Below are 24831 nucleotides of genomic sequence, written 5' to 3'. Positions count from 1 at the left end.
GAGAAGAGCTTGATAGAGTGGGAACTTGTTAACAGTAGGGTCATGCACATCAGGCTGAGGGGTGAGCAACTCAACACTACGATCATTCAATGTTATGCTCCAACAAATGACAGTGATGAGGCCTCGAAAGATGAATTCTACGATCAACTGCAAACCATCGGGGAAAATTCACCTAGACATGACATGAGGATAGTGATGGGAGACATGAATGCAAAGGTGGGAAACAGAAACACAAAGCATTGACAGGGCAATTGGAAAGCAAGGCTGCAGAATCATGAATGAGAATGGAGAGATGTTAGAACAGTTTTGCACAATGCATGACCTCGTCACTGGGGTACTTTTTTCCAACACAAGAACATTCACAAGCTGACATGGTACTCACCAAATGGAATAGATCGTAACCAGATAGACAATTTGATGATAAACGGCACCTGGAGACGCTCACTATTTGATGTCAGAGTCTAAAGAGGATCGGACGTTGGTAGTGATCACCACTTAGTTATAGCTGTGCTTAAGGTCAAACTCAGGAAAACGGAGAGCACAAAGACAACTAGACGACAGTTTGATGTCCAAAAGTTGCAAAACCCAAAGGCAAGATGCCCTTTTGAACAGCAGCTAAAGAACACATTTCAAGAATTGGCAGATATTATGAATCATACAAAGTCAATATCAGATGGTAGCAACACTATGTGGGAACAGACCAAAGCAGCCTATATGAAAATCACTATATCCTGCCTTGGGTATAAACACAAGAAAAATAAGGAGTGGATAAGTGAAGACATTTCAATCCATAGAAAGTAGAAGAGCACTGAAGAAACAAGTGAATGAAACCAAGTCGGAAAGGCTAAAGGAAAAATATAAGAAACAGTACCAAGATGCAAACAAAGCAGTTAATAGAAGATCTAGCTAATCAAGCAGAGGAGGCAGCCAGCAAAGGGGAACAGGGGAAAATCTAAAAAATTACCAAAATAGTTTGTGGCAAACACCGCCGAACAACTGAGACCTCAAATATAAACAAAAAGAGATGTATTTTGACAACTGAAGCACAGCAAGAAGCTTGCTGGGCAGAGCACTTTGAAGAGGTCCTGTACAGACCACCACCCAAATCAGAACCTGATATCCAACCTGCATTAAACAATTTGGAAATTGACATTGAACCACCAGCAAAGGAAAACAATGTTCAAATTATTAACTCCCTAGAAAATAGGAAATCCACTGGCTAAGATACCCTGAATGCAGAATTGTTCAAGGAAGACCCTGAACTTGCTTCTAAAGTATTCCAACCACTCTTCAAAGCTATCTGGAACAAAAGGGAATTACCAAATGGTCAGAAGGAGTCATTATAACGATTCTGAAGAAGGGCAACCTCAGAGACTGCAACAACTGACTCAGTGTTACATTCCTTTCAATACCAACCAAAATCATGGCAAAACATTTTTGCACAACATCTCTGCAAGGCAGTAGTAGCTTAGAAAGGAACAGGCAGGATTTCACAAAGGAAGGGGATGCATTGACCAGATATTTGCTCTTCGTAACATTATGGAGCAATGCACCGAATGGCAGAGGCAGCAATACATACATTTTGTGGACTCTGAAAAGGCTTTTGATAGCATACCCGAGACGGGCTATGGAAAATTCTAAGGATGTACAGGATACCACAACATATAGTAAACCTCATTAAGAGCTTCTCTGCCAATTTCACTTGCCGGGTGGGAAACAGCAACCTTGAATTTCAGGTGAAGACAGGTGTGTGATGTTTACGCTGTTCTTTAACATTATCTTTGACTGGGTCATGCGTCGCACCACAGAAAAACAAAGAAGAGGAATAAGATTCAACATTTGCAACGAGCCATAGGTGGCAATATCCCTTTCCCTACTTGTGGCCATGAGGGAATAGTATTTTGTTGCTTCAAACAATCACGCTGTAAAATAAATCTAAGACGGTGAATCCGAAAATTAACAGCAACTTGGTGAGCCTTGTAATAGATTAAACTAAGACACGGAGGAGAAAAAGTTCTCCTCCCTTCACCAGCTAACAATTAATGCTCTAGATGCCACCTAGCAAGTAACGCTGGTTGCCAGCTAGCAATTAGCGTGTTAGTTGTCAGCTAGTGATTTGTGCACTAGTTACCAGGTAGCGATTAGCACGCTGGTTGCCAGCTGGCTACTGGCAGCACAATACTGATATTATTTGAATAATTTTAGTATTGCACAATAACAAGGTATCTTTGGGACCAGTTTAATGTAAATTTCAATCATAATTTCATACAAAATATTGGCCCTAGTGTGTGAATGTGAGTGTGAATGTTGTCTGTCTATCTGTGTTGGCCCTGTGATGAGGGGGTCCTTTGCCTGGAAAACTTTGAAGACCCCTGGTGTAGTGGACCACACAGCTGACTTTTGAAAAGCTGGCTTGTGATCAATAAGACAATCACCCTGATATTGACAGGCAACAAGTCACATGGGTTAGGTTCCAGCCACTGCTGTGACCCTGAACTGGAATAGTCATGTACATGATTCGCTAATGTACCTCATTATTATCTTTTAAGTAATCTATATGTTTGAGTTGTAGCATCATCCCATTTGAGTGGTTGACTAGTGACCAGTCCAGGGTACACCCCACATCTCCCAGTGATAAGGATGGAAATGATTATGGTATTATGGCTTGCATTGGAATACTTTTATTACTACCGGTTTTTCTATCTTATTTAAATTGGAAAGCCACTTGCATATCCAATCACATCTAATGAGATGAAGCAACCTTATAAATAAAAACATTGCAACTACAGTACTTTAGTATAACATATTCAGTTTTGTAGATGTAACAGCGACCTCTGCTGTCCCCATTGAGGATTGCATAATGTAGGACTTGATGGTTGAGAGGATTTGCGTCACAAATCTAAGACATATTGTGGATAGAAAGTATATTTGTATTCACCCATACAATAATTAGAGCAGCTTGTGGTTTGCATGTATACTTAACAGCCAGGTGGTTTTGCATACTCCAGTTTCCTCTCACATTCTAAAAACATACATGTTACATTGTTTGTGAGTGTGAATTGTGTTTGTCCAGAGTGTAACCAGGGATAGGCTACAGCTCTGAACTTTTAACATATGACAAAATATGACTTAGTCCACAGTAACCATTCATGTTACATGTTTATATCTGCATGACCTATAGATTTCTTCTATCATTAACTGATCCAAAAAAATGAGCGAGAATCTTCAAGACGGCACAATTTTCTCTACTTGATCTTATCTGAACATTTCATTACACTCATGTTATCTCAGGACTTCATGGATAAAACAACATAGCACACTATAATTGGTTGGTAAGATTAGTGACACTTGAAAATGGATATAGAGAACATACAAACCTTTTATTTATTAAATCATAATTATTGAAATTCAACGATTTGGTGCATTCGCAAATATCTAAAATTATGTATAAAGCAAGCTATTACCTGCTACCCAAGAATGTGCAACAATTCTTCTCAATAAAAGAGGAAAAATATAACCTTAGAAGAAAATCTAATTTAAAACATTTGTATGCTCGTACAACACTTAAAACCTTTAGCATATCAGTATATAGAATTAAATTATGGAACGGATTAACCAAAGAAATTAAACAAAGCACCAATATGATTCAGTTTAAGAGACTGTTCAAACTACAAGTGTTCACAAAGTACACAGAACTATAATTATGATGAACATCTTGAACCCTTTTTTTCTTTCTTTTATTGAGACAAAGATTATTTATGTATTTAATATTTGTTTGCTTACTATGGTATATTATTTACTCATTATTTATTTGTTCACTGTTCTGTTACAGAGAACAAGGAAATTGGATAAAATTGCTGTGGTATGAAAAGGGGTAGGATTAAATAAGCTCTGCTTCTTCCTACTCGTTTTCGGACGTGCTGTAATGAAACAACTGGAATTATGTGATGCAATACATTGTATTGTATGCATGTTCGAAATAAACTGAAACTGAACTGAGCTGAACTGAACTGAAGTCCACAGATTGCAATATAAACCTGACACTGCAACTAAGTTAAAGTTAAAGTTAAAGTACCAATGATTGTCACACACACACTAGGTGTGGTGAAATTTGTCCTCTGCATTTGACCCATCCCCTTGTTCACCCCCTGGGAGTTGAGGGGAGCAGTGAGCAGCAGCAGTGGCCGCGCCCGGGAATCATTTTGGTGATTTAACCCCCAATTCCAACCCTTGATGCTGAGTGCCAAGCAGGGAGGTAATGGGTTCCATTTTTAAAGTCTTTGGTATGACTCTAGAAATGTGTGTAAAATGTATATAAATGTTGGTTAATACATCACAGCATAGCATAGCAATTAAATATACTTTGCAAATAGGCTACTCAATCCCCTAGTAGGTTATTTACTGTGTGCGTGGATGTGTGTGTGTGTGTGTGTGTGTGTGTGTGTGTGTGTGTGTGTGTGTGTGTGTGTGTGTGTGTGTGTGTGTGTGTGTGTGTGTGTGTGTGTGTGTGTGTGTGTGTGTGTGTGTGTGTGTGTGTGTGTGTGTGTGTGTGTGTGTTTTGAAGTAAAAATGGGCCTTATCAGTCTCTGGTGGAGTTTCCTTTTGAACAGGAAGTAGACTTCCTTTGCTTCCTGTCCGATCCTCCTTGTGTGTGCATGTTTGTCCCAACAATAGAGCACAAACCAATCAGTGTAGAGAGGCAAAACAACCAGGTTGCAGATGCTGAAGTACAGATGGATATAAAACTACTACAAAGAAATGGTCAAAGTGGGTCACAAGACAGCTGTGACAAGACTTAGCTGACCCAGGATCAGACAAACACAGGGAGACCACAATGGATTATGAACCCAAGAAGTCCAAAAAGGTATTTAGGATTTCTTTCCATTTATTAAGTTACAGGTAGGTCAAATGATTTTTTTTAATCCAATGCTTTAATGCCATTGTTATGGTAAAATTCTCAGCCTCAAACAGCCTCTACTACTGAAGCAGAACTCTTCCTGTCCACTCAAAGAAAATGCCTAAGGTGTACAGATGCAGAAATATTGATGCAAACATTAATTTGCAAAATATTGATTACTGGTTAACTGTTTTTTTTGTGTCAACTGTCAGAGAGAAAGACATTGATTACAGTGTGTAATGAATGAAGACAGAATTTCTTGTTACCCTAGTTCAATTGTCAACTGTCCCGACAATACAGTCAAACCTGCCATTTAAAGAAATATTTTCTCTTGTTCTACTGTCAAAAAGTATAAGAGGATGACATATATCTTGAACTGCATCTTCAAAGAACAACGCTATAAGATTTGAACTCATTCTGCTGTGTTTGCGATTTACAAAGAGGTCTGTTGTTAGGGCAAAATAATTAAATGTTTGTTTTCATCTTTCATTATTTCATTATTGCTCCTCATGACACCAACAGTATATTTCCTATTTTTTTTGTCTGTGTGTTATCTTCCTACCAAGGGTTTTGTCTCTCCCATTAAACGATTGGTTTGGTCCAAAGCGAGTCGCAGGCCCGTTGAACGAGGCAGCGTTTACCGACGTCCTTTGCACACTGTCCCCCTCTACCCTCCTGACTTCCTCATCCACCCTGAGAGACTCATCTTTGACTATGTGGAAAAGGAGGTCAAGGTAGGTAGGACTGGGAAAGAGTCTAATAAAAACACGGCTTGATCTACTAAAGCATTGCGCCTGATAGAAATAGGGCTGTCAAAAGATTAAAATATTTAATTTTGATCAATTACAGTTTGTTCATAGTTAACAAAAAAATAATTGCGATTAATCGTGTACCCTAAACAGATAATTTCTAAGTTTTTAATAGCATGACTGGACAATTAATTTGTTTTAGTTAAATGTTTTTTAAACAATTGTGCGTTTCTAAAAAGCTCATAAATGATAATGATAAATGGGTTATACTTGTATAGCGCTTATCTACCTTCAAGGTTCCTCAAAGCGCTTTGACAGTATTTCCACATTCACCCATTCACACACACATTCACACACTGATGGAGGGAGCTGCCATGCAAGGCGCTACCAGCACCCATCAGGAGCAAGAATGAAGTGTCTTGCCCAAGGACACAACTGATGTGACTAGGATGGAAGAAGGTGGGGATTGAACCCCAGTAACCAGCAACCCTCCGATTGCTGGCACGGCCACTCTAACAACTTCGCCACGCCGTCATGACAAAATGGACATAGACACGCTTTTAATGACAACAAAAAATGAAGTGCAATGCATTGGTGTCTTGCTAGATTTTGTATTTTGCAGGAATACAGAATAATGTTACGATAATGGTTTGATTCTCAAAGATTTTTGGTAAGGTGAAATATGATTTTTTTTTGGCCTGAATAAACATATTCTGTACTTTACATGTTGTATAAGTTAATCACATTTGTTTTGCGGCATGACAATGTCTCAACCTTCTCTATATATTATTACAGTGTAATATTCCGCCCGCTAAACATTCTGTTATTGAGGACTATCAACCAGAGCATGTTATAAAAGAATATACAATTTATTTCCATCTGCCAAAAAATGTCCCTCTTTATAATCCTCAAGTGGTGCACTAGCATTTATTTAGGTAGGCATATCAAAGATTGCTTTACAAAATGTAATGTAAGACAATTTTTGTGTAGTTATAGTAGTTAAACTGGATGTGAGGCATAGCCTAATATTGTGAAGTCGGAAGTGTGTGATTGGTTTGAGAAGAAGTCTTTTCACATTTTTTGACGTTTTTGACAAGAATAAAGAATATGAAAGACTTCCTGCCTTTTTCTCTCCTTTCTGATAAACTTTTACCCCATCTTATTAAAGAAGTTAGTGTAACAATCTACATGTTATGTGTTCAATGCCCTCAGCTGTTATGTAAACACAGAAGTGAAACTCCTTTTCTCTGTAAGCAGCAAAGCGCGACAGCCCGCGTTCGCTCCAGTGATGTCGTCTCACGGCGATCGAAGATAAAATAGTCTTATCTTGTCGGGGGAACGACTTGCCATGGCTTTGGGATTTCCATAATGTACCCTTTTCCTTGTGCATTTCTAATCACTATTTTCCCGCTTGTGGCCCAACAGTAACTGAACGCCATTACATTTTCCCAGGCAACGGAATGGATCGAGGGTCAAAAAGGAGGAGTGTGCGTTAACCGTGCGTACAAAAAACTAAAATAATGCTGTTGAATGAACTTATAGTTAACGTGTTATTACCGCATTAACTTTGTCAGCCCTAGTTAAAACACATGCAAACTTGATAGCTCATGCAGTGCTGGTCTACAAGAATAACACTGTAAACGAACTTTGTCAGCCTTAGTTGATTACTCATGCAGTGCTGGGTCTACTAAGCCTGTGGGCCGAGGATTGTGTACCTTAAATGAGCAAAACCGCAAGCTAAATCCATTTAGCATGTCAGTTTTTATGTATTTGGAGAGAAAATGCTGATTATTGAAACAGTAACAATACCGGTAAAACATGCAAACGTAATCATTGAGTGCGGGAAATGTGATTTATCAAAACTGTTAGTGGCTGTTGTTTTTGTGCCTTTTTATAGCCTGTTTGGAAGGTACTTGCAAGAGATGAGAGAATCTTCCATACACGTGTAAACATATTCAGACTGTCAAAAATGCAAATATCAGACATACATCACACATTTGTCCAGAAATTCTATCAAAAAGAATCCATATGTGAAAAAACATCTGCAATGTGTTTTGTCACATCTGGTTAATTCCCGTGCACCACCGTAGTTAGCACCGGCGTCTCCCAGAGAGCACCTTCGGCGTTCCAAAAAGTAGGTTCTGTTGTAGCTCACGCTGAAAAAGCAGAATCTAAAAGTCCAAAAAAGGGGTCACGGATTATAGTTGTGTGCTGCATGTTCCACAACATAGCAAAACTTCACAGGTTGCAACTTGATACCATTGATGTGTAGGGAAATGACTGTTTCCTGTTTCCATACTAAACACGGTGTGCACTACGTTTGCACTTGTTATTAATTGTACATGCAGTCTTAGTAGATCGCCCACAACACACCCGCTAATTGTACACACAAGTTTATACTTTGCACACGCTAATTAGCTGATTGGCTCTTAGTAGATCAGGCCGATACAGTATGGTACATAAAATCAAAAATCACCAGTTGATTGTCCTTTCCAATTAGTTCCTTGGTCACCTAACGTGGGTGTCAGTTTCTCTGAACCCGTCCAGTCGAGATGAACTGCTGCAACTGCTTGACACAGCAAGGGTTAGTAGTCAAACTTTCATATCACTAAGCAGCAGTGATTTGTTTTATATGTAAAATCACCTTTAACTTAGTTAAACCACCAATAAATGATACCCTGTTTTGCATGGTTATACGCTTAGTAAATGATCAATTGACAATTGATGTTACTAATGTAGGGGTAGCTGTCTTTTTTCATATTCTGGGCTGGATTCAATTTCAGATCAACTCTGCCCGCTGACTTTATAGGTCAGATGGGAATGTCTCCAGCCCCCATGTGACATTGAACAGTATACTGTAGATGGTGTAGAGAATCCCTACCGGCCAATATTTAAAGACTTAGTAGTCATCAATACTTTGATTGATTGATTGATTGAGACTTTTATTAGTAGGTTGCACAGTGAAGTATATATTCCGTACAATTGACCACTAAATGGTAACACCCGAATACGTTTTTCAACTTGTTTAAGTCGGGGTCCACTTAAATTGATTCATGATACAGATATATACTATCATATATACTATCATCATAATACAGTCATCACATAAGATAATCACATTTAATTATTTACATTATTTACAATCAGGGGTGTGGAGGGGGGGGGGAAGATATGGACATCAAGTAGTGGACATAGAGAGAGAGAGAGAGAGAGAGAGAGAGAGAGAGAGAGAGAGAGAGAGAGAGAGAGAGAGAGAGAGAGAGAGAGAGAGAGAGAGAGATCAGAAGGCATAAGAAAAAGAAAAAGTATCTGCATTTGATTGTTTACATTTGATTATTAGCAATCCGGGGAGGGTGTTAGTTTAGGGTTGTAGCTGCCTGGAGGTGAACTTTTATTGCGGTTTTAAAGGAGGATAGAGATGCCCTTTCTTTTATACCTGTTGGGAGCGCATTCCACATTGATGTGGCATAGAAAGAGAATGAGTTAAGACCTTTGTTAGTTCGGAATCTGGGTTTAACGTGGTTAGTGGAGCTCCCCCTGGTGTTGTGGTTATGGCGGTCATTTACGTTAAGGAAGTAGTTTGACATGTACTTCGGTATCAGGGAGGTGTAGCGGATTTTATAGACTAGGCTCAGTGCAAGTTGTTTAACTCTGTCCTCCACCTTGAGCCAGCCCACTTTAGAGAAGTGGGTAGGAGTGAGGTGGGATCTGGGGTGGAGGTCTAGAAGTAACCTGACTAGCTTGTTCTGAGATGTTTGGAGTTTAGATTTGAGGGTTTTGGAGGTGCTAGGGTACCAGGAGGTGCATGCGTAATCGAAAAAGGGTTGAACGAGAGTTCCCGCCAGAATCCTCAAGGTGCTTTTGTTGACCAGAGAGGAAATTCTGTAGTGAAATCTCGTTCGTTGGTTAACCTTTTTGATTACAAATAATACATGGTGGTGAAATAGTGTAATAGTCACATTTGTTGTTATGTAAGTGTGCCGTTTGTTTAACTCATTTAGTTATGTTGGTCAGCAGCAGTTGAGAGTTCTGCCTTTAAAGACCAGCATGGACCAAGACTGTATCCTGAGTCTGTCGGCTCGCTGCTTGTTGCTCACGTGGCGAGACAATGAGAAGCTGCTGATGAGAATTCCCACTCATGAGATTGCTGCGGCCTCCTACCTGAGAGATGATGCGCTTCACTTGCTGGTCCTCAAGACAGGTGAGGATTCATCCGCCAGCCAAGCTCAGCAAGGTACGATAAATGTCTTTCTCTCAGGTCTAAATGTGGACACTGTAGTTGCCGGGGACAACAGTCTGGATCGAAAGAATCCAACAGGCATTGATGGCCGACGTCAAACCATGAGCTGCAATGCTGACCCACGGCCATCGGGGGGTACGATGGAACGACGACACACCATTTGTGGAGTGGATTGGAGGCCCTCGCTGTCTAGGAGTAACCATGACAAAAACCAGAATTTGGACAGAGGCGGGGGGTGTGACAGGGGAGGGGTAGGAGGAACAGGAGGAAGTGGGGGGAGTTTGGAAAGGAAGCGAGCAGGAGGGAGCTGGGAGAGGAGGCAACCGACGCGCAAGACAGGTGGAAGCTGGGAGAGCCGCCGGCCGAGGCCAGTGAGCGGTGTGGGGCCCGTAGTGGGAGGCAGCTGGGAGGGGCGACATGGAGGAAGTGGAGGAGGAAGCTGGGAGAGGCGGCATGGAGGAAGCGGTGGAGGAAGCTGGGAAAGACGGCAGGCTTGTACGGGCAGTTGGGAGAGAGGTAAGAGCTACGGCAGCTGGGAGAGAAGGAACCACAATCCACTGGAGCCGACACCCTGCCCTGATGCCTACTGCAACCTGGTCATCCTAGCTGTGGAGAACCGAGTGGGGCACCTTTCTGTCGCACTAGTTACACATTTCTCACTTAATCCTTTTAATTTAATATCTAATGTGTGTAGGATGCGGCAGAGGAGTACTGTTCTCTTATCTGCCAGATGTTCCAAATCATTTACGGCCATCAGACCATTGAGTGCGTTGACAGAGCTGGGTTCCATCATACTATGCCGGACTGCTATTGGCTGCAGAGAAGTAAGTTATTTTTATATCTAACTAAAAACATTTATTTCCCACCAATTTCTATTAAACTTAGTTTAAGTTTATCGTAGCTGACTCAAAGATGGGAATATTCTCATATCCATGCCACAAAAATGCAGTGTTCAATGAACTAAATATATAGACAATAATGACTATGAAATCTGTAAAGTATAATGGCATACAAGCTATACACTCAAAATTGTTTTCAAGTTCTCTTCCTATTTGTCTCACAAAAAAATGTAAAAATAATCTGTGATAAAAATTGTCGCTGGAATTCTTGCTGTGAGGTCATAGTGGTGAAGTCTACCTGTTTACATTCTGTATCCAGATATAATGCCATGCCTAATTAAAGGTGCCATATGTAGTAATGACGCCAGAAATGGTACTGCAATCACGGTCAAAGTTCTGTAGTCCCCTCCCACTCTCCATGACTAAGGTTGCCAGATACGCAGTCGAATCCGAATCCTACTCCAAGGAACGCCAAATGGAAATCGACGAGTCCTATGCTGTAGGTTTCTCTTGTTGATGCTTCTTGTACGATGGTTTACTAAGAAATTATGCCACATTTAACTGATGTCAATTAGTCAAATGTATTTGTAAAGTTACGCAGCAATATTTTTGTCGGGAGTCGGTACAGGTTGTTGGCATTACCCTGCTAAAATGTCTAGTTTGACTGCACGGACCACCATCAAAATAATTATATATAATAATATATAATATATTTCCGCCCGTGTGCAGTTGGGATTCAGCACCCCCCGCGACCCCGTAAGGGACAAGCGGTAGAAAATGGATGGATGGGATATTATATATCGCATAGGTCTACTATGATGGCAACCCAGGGCCAACAGTAAAATTACCGCCACATTTTGTTCAGCATAACTCCATGTTGCATCCAACCTGACGCACTGCATTCTCTTCCATGTACGCACATCACCATCTTTCAGTGCGATTCTACGAGCCAACCCACGTTACACAAAAACCATGTTACGCATAAATCATATAGCCTACTACCATGTCAATACACAAAGTAGAAAATCATTACATGTAATGCATTATATTGTGCCAAGCAAATACCACCCCATATGTGTTTGATGCACATACACTACCAGAAACCGCAATTAGTCATGCTAATGTTGGAACACATTTCCTCAATGTATCAGCATATTGAGAACGAAATAGGCACTGACACTACCCATATCCACGAAAATATACTTTGCCCTGTCAGTTGGATGACACATCGACATACAGGCTAAAAGGCATTTATTTCCCTCGTTAGCCTATATGTCGATGTGTCATTGACCGGGCTAGCATGCTTAGCATTACACTAGGAGCTGAGCACCACCACACCAAGCATTTGTTGCACGAACATACTAGCTCTGTTAGACAAGATCATAGACTGTATTGGACAATATAGTTTACATACGAAATGTCCATTTCCATTTATTACAAATAATAAGAGAACACAAACGCCTTACTTACCGATCAAGGAGGAAATTAGCAAGTTTGGCGTCAGATGAAAAAATGGTCTCCGCTTTCAATTGTCTCCATCTTTAAAAGGCATCCCTGATACAAATCCCTGTTTTGTTCCTGGTTTTGTCATGAATAAGTTGAGAATTGTAACAAGGCCTTTTAGATTTACTAACGTCTGACATGTTTAGTAACTTTACCAGTGGCAGTAGCTCGACGAAGAGGGCAGTGAGTAACTGGCAACCTGGATGTGACACACTCACAGACTTTCTATTTGGTCAAACGGTGGAGGGCGGGGCATTGAAATGAAAACAATAAAAAAAATTTGGGGCTGTAAATCTAATTTTGAAATGAGCATATTACGGCTGAACTACCGTTATCAGTTATAAAGGTATTCGAAAAGAACACGATTTATTAATGCCTTTTGACATATCAGGGCCATTTAATGATGACTTGACATGAAGTTATTACATATGGCACCTTTAAGGATTGCATTGATTTTCTTAGTAAAGCAAACAAAACAATGTAATATATGTATACAGGTATGAAAATGTACTGCTCCCACATGACAGCTTGGACTTTGGCCTTCTGTTCCCTGCGTGTTGTGTCATTGCTGTCCAAGCGCTCTTACAGTATGTTTTTGTTACATGCGTTGTTTCCATTTCCTGCTACTTCACTTTTGGTGAGAGCACCGGTGTCCTCACCTGCTTCCAGGATTCACACCTGTCTCTGCTTGTCAATTAGGAAGCTTCTTATGCCTGCGTCCTCGGCACAGTGATGATTTATTGCTTATTGTCTGAGTATTGTATGGTTGTCGTGTACGGTGTATTGTGTTCTATTACCAAGTTTTGATACACTTGTAGATTGCTGCTGCGGCCACGCGGGTGTTTCCTTGTTTGGTACCTAATAAAGGAACTTTCTTACCTGCACGTCGCTCATGTCGTCTCTGCAAATTAGAAATCTGAATTCTCTTTTTGTATCTATTTAGGTGACAGCTGTCTGACAGACACATCCTACAGTTATGATCCAGAGTACAGCTGTTGCAGCTCATAGTAGGTCACATTTTGTCCCCACCATAGACCAAATGAAAAAGGAACACACGTTCTGTCCATGCCAGCCATTGACAGACAACTTTTTATGCTGGTCTCTGCTACAGTATGTTCATCCTCGTTAAAAATGTACTATACAATCACCTGACTGAGTTCCTTTACAAGTCAAGCCTTAACAGTCAATAACCACAAAACCCGATGAGGATATTTTATTAGAGATGTAATTTTGTAATTCACATATTAAGAAATGAAAAGTGTTCTCTTCATTAGGTCAGAAAACAAAATATTATCAAACAACCAATAGTGTGTATTCCGTCACATGACTTCTTCCCGCAAGTGAAAAACAGCGGTGGTCAACCAAGCCAAGATAGAGCAAGCAGCGCACAAACTATCTGAGTACGCAAGAGGCCTAGATCTTCCTGCAAAAAGCAGATACAAGCAAAAACTCTAACTATGCAATTGAATAGTGGTATATACATTTGTTGAGTGATATCAAGTATTATCTGTCGGTGGAGTTCCCGGACATATCAAACTATATTTTGCGCACCAGACGTCATTCTACATTCCTGGTCTTTATCAAAATATAACTATAGATCTCAACATTGTGTATGTGCTGAAAGCTTCATTTATGGTTGCTGCCTTTGTTAAAAGCTTAACTCTTGTAGGTGAATAATAATGATGAATAATGAATAATAGCACCACAAAAAACATAAAGCCTTAAGACCTTAAAAACCATAACGGCACAATCCAAATGGGACAGATCTAGGGAGCTTTTGACATAGTTGGGGCTAAAGGGGTAGTTATAATTAATAACACGTTAGTTACACATTAGTAACATAAAACTATCGGAATAAAACTGGACTCTCTGCTGACGGTGGCAGAGAAGAGGACTGTGGAAAAACCAGTGAGCATCATGGATGATGCCAATCACCCTCTGCGTAGCGTTATCGGTAGCCAGAGGAGCCTGTTCAGTGCTAGACTGCTTCATCCCAAGTGCAGGACTGATAGACTAAAAAATTCCTTTGTCCCACACGCCATCAGCCTGTACAACTCCTCTCTGGGGGGCAGGGAGGTACGGGGGTACTAGGATGACAGGGGATGCAAAACAATAACAATACTGAAATAAACTTCAACAAAAAACAGTGCAATTAACAGTGCAATACATTTTCATAGCATGGTCACTACTGCCTAGTTTCTCTTGTTATATTCTTATTTTTACGGTTATATTTTTATTCTTATTGTTGCTTTTTATTTTTATTCTTATTGTAATATTTTCTATTTTATTTCCATTTATACCCCCATTATTTACTTTTTGCTTTTTAAATTAAATCTCAATTCTGTACACTGCTGCTGGAATTTTAATTTTCCTGAGGGAACTCTCCTGAAGGAATCAATAAAGTACTATCTATCTATCTATCTATCTATCTATCTATCTATCTATCTATCTATCTATCTATCTATCTATCTATCTATCTATCTATCTATCTATCTATCTATCTATCTATCTATCTATCTATCCATCTATCTATCTATCTATCTATCTATCTATCTATCTATCTATCTATCTATCTATCTATCTATCTATCTATCTATCTATCTATCTATCTATCTATCTATCTATCTATCTATCTATCTATCTATCTATCTATCTAAACCATAACACGTTAATGACTTAAAAACTATAATAGTTAGACCAAAGTTGTTTGCAGCACAAACGTAGCACAAACGAGTAGGACTGCTTGGGGGAGGTTTTAATGAGGTTGGGGAGCTGGTCATGAAAACTGAAACATTTATAAAACTATAAAAGTAACAACAACCAAAAAGTAGTTATCATTAATAATACGTTACTTACCACATTAACACCATAAAACCATAAAACATCAGTAACTAAAACATTTTATAGTTAAAGTAGACCAAACATTTTTGCAGCTCAATCGTAGCACAAACAATTGGGACAAGTTTGGGGATATTTGGACATGGTGGGGGGGTCAATTTTACGCATGTTAAAGGCTGGAGTTAAGACGTATTGTCCTTTTATCGTATGAACACCCCTGTTTCTTTTAGTGATGGATCCCAGGACGCATTTGAGCTTTACTACAGTGAGACGTACAGCGAAAGTTCGTCCCTGTCACTGCAGGAATCCCACCGCAGTCTGGTATCCGCCACCGACGTGGGGGAGAGCAACCCCACCCTGACGCTCATGCAGGAGTACATGACCACGGTGTGTGCCTGTTACACTCTTTTTACAGATTTTAAACTTGTTGCCTGACAAGTCCATATTCAGTGTGTGCATGTGTATGCAGCTCAGGAACAAGCTGAATGCTGTGGAGTTGCAGCGCTTTGCAGTCTTGCTGAGAGAATACAGACTGGGGTCAAACATAGAACATTTCTGCTCCGAGCTGCTGCAGTTGTATGGAGACAACCGCAAGTTTCTGCTCATGGGTGAGATTGCCAAACTCATCATTTTACAGATTTTAAAGGCCTACTGAAATGAAATATTTTTATTAAAGCGGGGATAGCAGATCCATTCTATCTGTCATACTTGATAATTTCGCGATATTGCCGTATTTTTGCTGAAAGGATTTAGTAGAGAACATCAATGATAAAGTTCGCAACTTTTGGTCGCTGATAAAAAAAAGCCTTGCCTGTACCGGAAATTGCATGACGTCGCAGGTTGAAGGGCTCCTCACATTTCCCCATTGTTTACACCAGCAGCGAAAGCGATTCGGACCGAGAAAGCGACGATTACCCCATTAATTTGAGCCAGGATGAAAGATTTGTGGATGAGGAAACGTGAGAGTGCAGGACTAGCGTGCAGTGCAGGACGTATCTTTTTTCGCTCTGACCGTAACTTAGGTAAAAGGGCTCATTGGATTCCACACTTTCTCCTTTTTCTATTGTGGATCACGGATTTGTATTTTAAACCACCTCGGATACTATATCCTCTTGAAAATGAGAGTCGAGAATGCGAAATGGACATTCACAGTGATTTTTATCTCCACGACAATACATCGGCGAAGCACTTTAGCTACGGAGCTAACGTGATAGCATCGGGCTTAACTGCAGATAGAAACAAAATAAATAAATCCCTGACTGGAAGGATAGACAGAAAATCAACAATACTGTTAAACCAGGGACCTGTAACTACACGGTTAATGCTTTCCAGCCTGACGAAGATTAACAATGCTGTTGCTAACAACGCCATTGAAGCTAACTTAGTGCGGGACCTCAGAGAGCTATGATAAAAACATTAGCTATCCACCTACGCCAGCCAGCCAGCCCTCATCTGCTCATCAACACCCGTGCTCACCTGCGTTCCAGCGATCGACGGAGCGACGAAGGACTTCACCCGATCATCGATGCGGTCGGCGGCTAACGTTGGATAGCGCGTCTGCTATCCAAGTCAAAGTCCTCCTGGTTGTGTTGCTGCAGCCAGCCGCTAATACACCAATCCCACCTACAACTTTCTTCTTTGCAGTCTTCATTGTTCATTAAACAAATTGCAAAAGATTCACCAAAACAGATGTCCAGAATACTGTGGAATTTTGCGATGAAAACAGAGCTTTTTGTATTGGATACAATGGTGTCCGAATACTTCGTTTCAACGATTGACGTCACGCGCATACGTCATCATACATAGACGTTTTCAACCGGAAGTTTCACGGGAAATTTAAAATTGCACTTTATAAGTTAACCCGGCCGTATTGGCATGTGTTGCAATGTTAAGATTTCATCATTGATATATAAACTATCAGACTGCGTGGTCGGTAGTAGTGGGTTTCAGTAGGCCTTTAACAGTGTATGCATGTGAATGTGAGAGGAGGCTTAAAATATCCCATACAGAAAAGTTCAGCAATAACCTGCCAAATCTTCAGTTGTATAGCGACTGGGACTGCTTGTGTAAAAGCTTGACGTTTGGAATAACTAAAGATGGTTGAGACCATAAAACGCCAAGCAAAATTCATACATACATTCACCTGGCTCAGTGGCTTTGTGATTAGAGTGTCCACTCTAAGACTGGAAGGTCGTGAGTTCAAACCCCGGCCGAGTCATACCAAAGACTACAAAAAATGGGACCCATTGCCTCCCTGTTTGGCACTCACCATCAAGGGTTGGAATTGGGGGTTAAATCACCAAATGATTCCCGAGCGCGGCACACGCTGCTGCTCAGTACTCCCCTCACATCCCAGGGGGTGAACATGGGGATGGGTCAAATGCAGAGGACACATTTCACCACACCCAGTGTGTGTGTGACGATCGTTGGGACTTTAACTTTGACTTTACCTTTAACCTTGCTCTTATTTCAGGAATGCGCCCGTTTATACCAGACAAGGATGTCGGAGTATTTGAAAACTTCCTGGAAAGTATTGGAATCCGCGAGGGTGGAATTTTGACTGACAGCTTCGGACGCATCAAACGCAGCATGAGCAACACATCGGCCACCGCCATGAGAGGGTACAATAATGGAGTCACAGCTTTAATGGTCCTCATATGCAAAGCTGGCTTTTTATGACAGTAATATGTGTTCCTATAGAGCAGGGATATTCAGCTAAATTGTTTTGTGGGGCACATTTAAAAAATGCTAAGGACTAGGGGGTCGAATTTCGCCCTGTGTATATATTCAGGAGAACCAGCGTCCTCCACAGTAGACATTTGCTTTTGGTCTGTTTATTTTATCAGAGTTACAGCAGCGCTCTGCTGTTTTTAAGAACCTTCTGCAAAAAAGCTAGTCAAAGATTATCTCTATGACAGCACTCTAGTGTGTTTAAGAGTCTACTGCAAAACACTTTTTTTTTAAACTAAACTAGCAGGCCACCAGTTGAATTGCCCAAATGATGAAAAAGAGAGGACCTAAAATGGGACCTTGAGGAACACTATTAGTCAAATTAAGGAGTTGAAAAAATGACTAGTGACTGCATCTGAAGTAAACAAGCTACAGCAACACCCCTGAGTGACATTGATCACTTTACAAAAAAAAAAAAAGAAGTAACTGCCAAAAAGGAGAGGACTTCAAGGAGTGCCTTGAGGAACACCTCAGTTTGGATCCCAGTGTTCTATATGTTTGCTAGCAAAGTTAGAATGTCACTGCAAGGATCTGTCAATGTATTTACAGTGGTTGTAGTTCCTCTATACAACAGGAGCACTCTAGTGTTTTTAGGAATTTGCTGCAAAAATGATTGTCTTCAAAGTTTTTTAACTGAACTTGGGGGCCAGTATTGTATCATTCCCGGCTCCCACCACATCAATATTCCTGCCCCAGAGGCTCTAATAAACATGAGAAAAGTCTATCACTCCACCCCTTAATTTTGCTTTGTTTATTTATGGCAGGGGTTCCCAAACTTTTTGACTCGGGGGCCACATTGTGTTAAAGGAATTTGGCCGGGGGCCGGGCTATCTCTCTCTCTCTCTCTCTCTCTCTCTCTCTCTCTCTGCTCTCTCTCTCTCTCTCTCTCTCTCTCTCTCTCTCTCTCTCTCTCTCTCTCTCTCTCTCTCTCTCTCTCTCTCTCTCTATATATATATATATATATATATATATATATATATATATATATATATGTATATACGTTAGGTCAGGAAAAAACACAAGAGGCTATATCATCCCTACAAGCCTGTTTCGCAGGTTTCCCTGCTCGTCAGGGGATTTTATTGAAACCTGCAAAACAGGCTTGTAGGGATGATATAGCCTCTTGTGTTTTTTCCTGACCTAACGTATATTCAGCTCTACCATGGTATTGAGCACTGTATAACGGATAAACCACAGAAACCTCGACTATGTATATATATATATTTAGATCGTCAAAAAAAAAAAAAAAAAAAATATATATATATATGTATATATATATATATATATATATATATATATATATATATATATATATATATATATATATATATATATGTATATATATATATATATATATATATATATATATATATATATATATATATATATATATATATATATATATATATATATATTTATATGTATATAGATCGTGTGTGGTGACTTTGTCAAGTAGGTAAAACCTCTAAAAGGCCGCCAGAAACAATCCGCCTTGGGCACCATGTGCAAAGCAAGCAAGAATGTTCAACACCGTGTTTGGTGTTTGCGGTGGAAAGTGTGGAAAGTGTGGAAAGTGTGGAAAGTGTGGAAAGTGTGGAAGTGATTAGCGACAGATAATTTGCTAGCAAACTCTGAAAAACATAATCAGAAACCAAATAAGCGTGCATTGAAATGGTCTAAGTCCTCCTGCTTTACATGAATAGGTAGCAAAAGACACCGCATCAATCAAACGGTGGTTCGCAACATTAACAAGTAGTCCATTAGCGCACATAGAAGCTTTCCGTCATCGGCGATGCCAGGGCGGAGAACTGATAGTGTATGGTTGAGTCGGGGAACTTTATTTAGCAGGTAAATCTACTGTTAAAATGTTGGCTACTGTATTTTGATTGAAAATTGTGAGCAGAAAGGGTTTCCTTTTTTTAATTCAACTTAGAATGTTAGTTGCGCTATATTCAAATAGGATGTGAATGCATTGGCCATTAATTGCTGTTTACTTGCTTGTTTGTATCCATAATTAATGTATACATAATTTGCTTACAAGAAATAACAGGAACATAAGAAACTACACCTGCAGTGTCTAGTATCCAGTATTTATTTCACAGTCACACTGTTTTTTTAAAACTTGGGACGTCCCGCAATCTATATTGTAAACGCTGGTGGGCCAGGTTCGGCCTGCGGGCCGTAGTTTGGGGACCCCTAATTTATTGTATCTATTACTTAGGACCAGTGCAGGTTTATAATGTGTACAATATGTCGGCCGCATGGCAGTTGTTGGCTCCCTACAGGAAGGTTAGTGGTTTGATCCTCAGTCCCCCTGTGACCATGTTGATCTATCCTTGGTACCGAACCACCACTTGCTCCTGATATTGTGTTATCAATTGCTAAATGAGGTTACAGTGTCAGGTTGAAGGTAGAAAAGTGTTATACAAGTTAGATTCCAGTCACCATTCATATGTAAAAAGTGGATAAAATACAATTCATTAGCATTAAAGCTACAGACCAAACACACAAAACAGCAGCATGTTCCTAACAACGCCCTCAAGCATTTTTTTTTTTAAATTTAAGATTTATTTAGGATTTTCAATTTTTACAACACATATACAGCATTATACATTAAAACATTGGCAATGCAAAATGTTCACAAAACATCACAAACAACAGGGGGAAGGAGACAACAAGAAGACACAATTCAGTAAGACTAAACTTAACAGTCAGTGAAGAAAAAAAAAGTATATATGCATACATACATACACACACACACACACACACACACACACACACACACACACACAAATACAGTAACGTGTTATGAAAACATAAAACCAAGGATACGCATATATGTATACAAACATACACATACGTGAACCCAAAAATAAATAAATAAATAAAATAAAAAATAAAAAACCCTACTAAGGTAATAATACAATTAAATTAGTGTGCGCCGCTACTATACCTTGGAATGTATAATGTTTAGCAAGTAAACTGAGAATTTTAAGTTCATCAACAGGGTGCGCCTTAACAATAGCAGCAGCATCCAAGCTCAAGGAATCAACATGTTCCTGAAATGAATGCCAAATTTTGGTGAACTTTGCATCAGAGCCCCGAAGACAGTGCCTTATCTTTTCCAACCTCATAAAGGACAGAGCATCTCTTATCCACGTTGAGTGAGAGGGGGGGCTGGAATTCTTCCAACGCATTAGGACGGCCCTCCTTGCAAGCAAGCGAAGAAAAGCCACAAGATCAGCAAAATAGATCGGCAATGAAACGTTTGGAGGTACCACTCCTAATAACGCCACTATGGGAGAGGGACTAATGTGGACTGAAGCGACAGCTGAGAGTGAAAGAAACACAGATTTCCAAAACTGGGACAGGGCAGGGCAGGTCCAAAACAAATGGGTAAGATCGGCTACCCCTTGATGACACTTATCGCAAGTTGGATCAAGTCCAGGGAAAATGCGAGCCTGTTTGGTTTTGGACCAGTGGACTCTGTGTACCACCTTACATTGTATGACCCTGTGCCTTGCACAGATGGAGGAAGAGTGGACTCGTTTCAAAACCTGGTCCCAGGTATGGTTCTCTATTTCTATGTTGAGTGCAGAAGACCATGTTGCACGCAAATCACCAGTTACCGTGAGGCATGAACTGATGTCTGTATATGGTTTTGAGATATTGTCCTTAAATAGAGAGTTTGTCAGGGTTGCAGGTGGAATTTGGGAAAAAAAACAGGGGTGTGCTTTCGTACAAAGTCCCTAATTTGCAAATATCGGAAGAACTCGTTTCTATGAAAACTAAATTTGTGGGCTAATTGATCGAAGGACGCAAATGTTTCATTAATGTAAAGATCACTAATGGATCGTATCCCGGCAGTCCCCCAGACTACAAAGGCCATATCACTAAGAGAGGGGGTAAATCAAGGGTTTAAGTTAATTGGGGACGAGAGAGGGACAGAGTAAAGTCCAAAACGTCTTTTAAATTGAGCCCAAATTTTAAGAGAACTTTAAACAATTGTATTATCAGAATAAGCTAACGGTGACATCTGAGAAAGGCACATAAGAGACTTTAGGATAGAAGAGTTGCAGGAGGCTTCCTCAATCTGTAGCCATGGTGGTGGTTTGTTGCTAATATAGCACCAGTGTAGCATGCTATGGATGGATGGACCCCGACTTAAACAAGTTGAAAAACTTATTCGGGTGTTACCATTTAGTGGTCAATTGTACGGAATATGTACTTCACTGTGCAACCTACTAATAAAAGTCTCAATCAATCAATCAATGTTAACAGCCCAATAGTCAAATAAAAAATTTGGCAGAGACAACCCACCTAAGTCCCTGGGAGACTGCAAAGTGTTTTTTCCGAATTCTAGGAGTCTTTTTGTTCCAAATAAACTTTAAGATCGAGGAATCAAGATCCCAGAAAAATAGTTTTGAGATAAATATAGATAATCATTGGAAGATGTACAAAAATTTAGGGAGAAGATTCCTTTTGATGCAATTAATTCTTCCAGCAAGAGACAAAGGAAGAAAAGACCAACGCACAAAATCCTCATTCATCCTGCTTAACCCAAAGCACTTCTAAACATTAAAGCTACATTTTCAGCACCATCCTTCCAATAAACAGTTGTGGGACTTTTGAGACATGAAATAGTTGAAAAGCAGTATAATCTGGGACCTTGAAACAAAGCAAAGACAATCAGTCGGTGCAACCCCAAAATGTTTAGGGCAAATTTTTCGTAATTTGCAAAATTATCATCTATTGGGAGGTCATTGCACAATTTTGCACAGTGAAAAAGCTGAATATCTCTTCTTGTCACAATTTTACTATTAATTTTGACGTTAATATACACTGTATACTGTGACTGCTACCCTCAAAATATAATATACTGTCTGCACATTTGAGTCTTTTATTGACCCTTTTGGATTGAAAGAAAAGTTTCTCTTACATTTGTTGTGTGGTTTCATCATTTGTTCTCTGCGAAAAAGAAGCCTTTGCTGCTTTAGGAAACTACATTATACATGTTTTGTACATATACCGTGCATCATACTGGATGAGATGAAATGACTGCACAGACTGTGTTTAGATTAACTGCTTGTTCTCCCAGCAGGTATGACAGCTGCTCTCTGGCCTCAGGATCTCAGGAGTTCAACCGCCGCATCAGTGACATCACACATGACATCCAGGCCCTTGGCTTTGAAAACGCACATGGGGACATTGAGGAGGAGGACTATTACCTCTAAGTAAACTGGCTTCCTGTATAACATCACATTATGAGACTTGATTTGATTTAATTTTTATTAAGGATCCCCATTAGCTGGTTGCCACAACAACCCACTAGTCTTCCTGGGGTCCACAAACTCAATACAATTACAAGTTAAAGCATAAATTTGAACTCATCATGTCAGCAAATTCCCAATTTGTATACAGAACAGCAAATATGTATAATAAATGTTATTCTATATTTCCCTTGTGGCGCCATATTATGTTTCTTTTTCAGTTTTGTATTCTACCCTGGAGGTCCATCCATCCATCCATTTTCTACCGCTTGTCCTTTTCGGGAGCCTATCTCAGCGGAAGACAGTGTACACCCTGGCCAAGTCACCACCTCATCACAGGGCCAACACAGATAGACAGACAACATCCACACTCACATTCACACAATAGGGCCAATTTAGTGTTGCCAATCAACCTATCCCCAGGTGCATGTCTTTGGAGGTGGGAGGAAGCCGGAGTACCCCACGCAGTCACGGGGAGAACATGCAAACTCCACACAGAAAAATCCAGAGTCCGGGATTGAACTCAGGACCTTCGTATTGTGAGGCACATGCACTAACCCCTGTTTCCACCGTGCTGCCCACCCTTGAGGTCAAAACTAGTAAAGACAAAATATGCATTTTGTGAGGCTTTGCAGTACTACCCAGTCACCAGCTAGAGGCAGCAACAAGCTGTTGCATGCATCATTTGTTTGATTTGTCTGTGATGAAAAAAAAATGGTCTAGCTCAAAACAGTATTGTCTGATAATTGAGAGAAAATGAAGGTGAAAAGAAGTGAATGCAAGAGTTGAGATAAAAATCAGCATGCCTTTTTTTACTCTATGCTCTGCATTGATGGTGGACGCATTATCCAGGCCATAGTTTCATGACCTTCCCATGGTGCACTGCTTCCCTGCCGCTGGCCCTCTACTCTGCCAGCCTTACTGAACATCAGCGAGAGTCAGTGCACTCACAGAGTCTCAGTCTCCTCACTCTTGGGATGTGATATATGAAGACTTCATGCCTTTCTCGTTATTCACTTTGTCAACAACAGGATTAAACATTTGGTTGGCTCACCTGACAATAGCGGTGCTTAATCTGCCATCATGAGATCTGACCGATTACATAAACATGATGCTCATCGGCGGATCAGAGTGTAATAATCTTGTAATCATCCATGTCCTGGAATTTACTATACCTTCCTACAACCAACACACTGACATACAATATAAACACATACATTGTGTTATGTAGATAGTCTAAAAATCAGTGTGTGCAAAGAAAACTAAAAACACTTGATGTGTTTATGTTATACGCCACGTACACATTAAAATACACTTTGTGCAGGCTCTACAGCGCATATTCTGGAGTCTAATAGGGTTTTTGTCAAACTGCTCTTCTGTTGAACCATCTTCCTGATTTAGTTCCCCAACAAAAAGATGAATGTCAAACACTTTTTAGGGATTGCGCAAGTTAAAGCCAGTTGAGGATTGGCCTTTTATTATTCCTTCCTTAGTTACAGTATGTTGTGTTTTTTTCAGCGATTTCCCATGATGCACTGACCTCAACTCTATGTGCTCACATTTACAGTACGTGTAGAAGTGGCCTCCAAGATAGTCAACTAAGGCTGCAACGATTAATCGATTAATTTGATCACAAAAAATATTTGATTTATATTCTGTTGCTGGGATTAATCGTTTAATGAGTAACTGATACAAATATAAATATAAATAAAATCCGGACCGCATGGCATGCCTGGCACTTTAAATACGCAACATAATTTCTGCA

At 40.1% G+C, this 24831-nt stretch overlaps 1 protein-coding gene across 3 annotated transcripts; it reads left to right on the top strand.

Moving 5' to 3' along the window:
- Positions 1–4681: 4681 nt before the first annotated feature.
- Positions 4682–23261, top strand: ccm2l (CCM2 like scaffold protein). Of its 3 annotated transcripts, XM_062053552.1 has the most exons (11): positions 4682–4864; positions 5464–5631; positions 8147–8230; positions 9664–9847; positions 9905–10506; positions 10581–10710; positions 13172–13235; positions 15297–15453; positions 15536–15674; positions 17540–17687; positions 22898–23261. In XM_062053552.1, exons 1-11 carry the CDS (start codon positions 4835–4837, stop codon positions 23028–23030), a joined length of 1839 nt encoding a protein of 612 aa, XP_061909536.1. In that variant the 5' UTR covers positions 4682–4834; the 3' UTR covers positions 23031–23261. The 3 variants fall into 3 exon arrangements, with proteins under 3 accessions (XP_061909536.1, XP_061909538.1, XP_061909537.1); XM_062053554.1 differs by lacking the exon at positions 8147–8230; XM_062053553.1 differs by lacking the exon at positions 8147–8230 and having other exon boundaries at positions 9648–9847.
- The last annotated feature ends 1570 nt before the right edge of the window (positions 23262–24831 follow it).

Source organism: Entelurus aequoreus, linkage group LG07 (assembly GCF_033978785.1).
Source record: "Entelurus aequoreus isolate RoL-2023_Sb linkage group LG07, RoL_Eaeq_v1.1, whole genome shotgun sequence".
Lineage (NCBI taxonomy): Eukaryota > Metazoa > Chordata > Actinopteri > Syngnathiformes > Syngnathidae > Entelurus > Entelurus aequoreus.
Note: the sequence above shows the minus strand (reverse complement) of the source record. Positions and strands in the feature narration are given on the sequence as shown.

Coding starts and splice junctions, on each gene's coding strand:
- ccm2l (XM_062053552.1), top strand. CDS start 4,835: ATGGATTATGAACCCAAGAAGTCCAAAAAG. Junction 4,865..5,463: donor AACCCAAGAAGTCCAAAAAG/GTATTTAGGATT, acceptor CTTCCTACCAAG/GGTTTTGTCTCTCCCATTAA. Junction 10,711..13,171: donor CTGCTATTGGCTGCAGAGAA/GTAAGTTATTTT, acceptor GTATCTATTTAG/GTGACAGCTGTCTGACAGAC.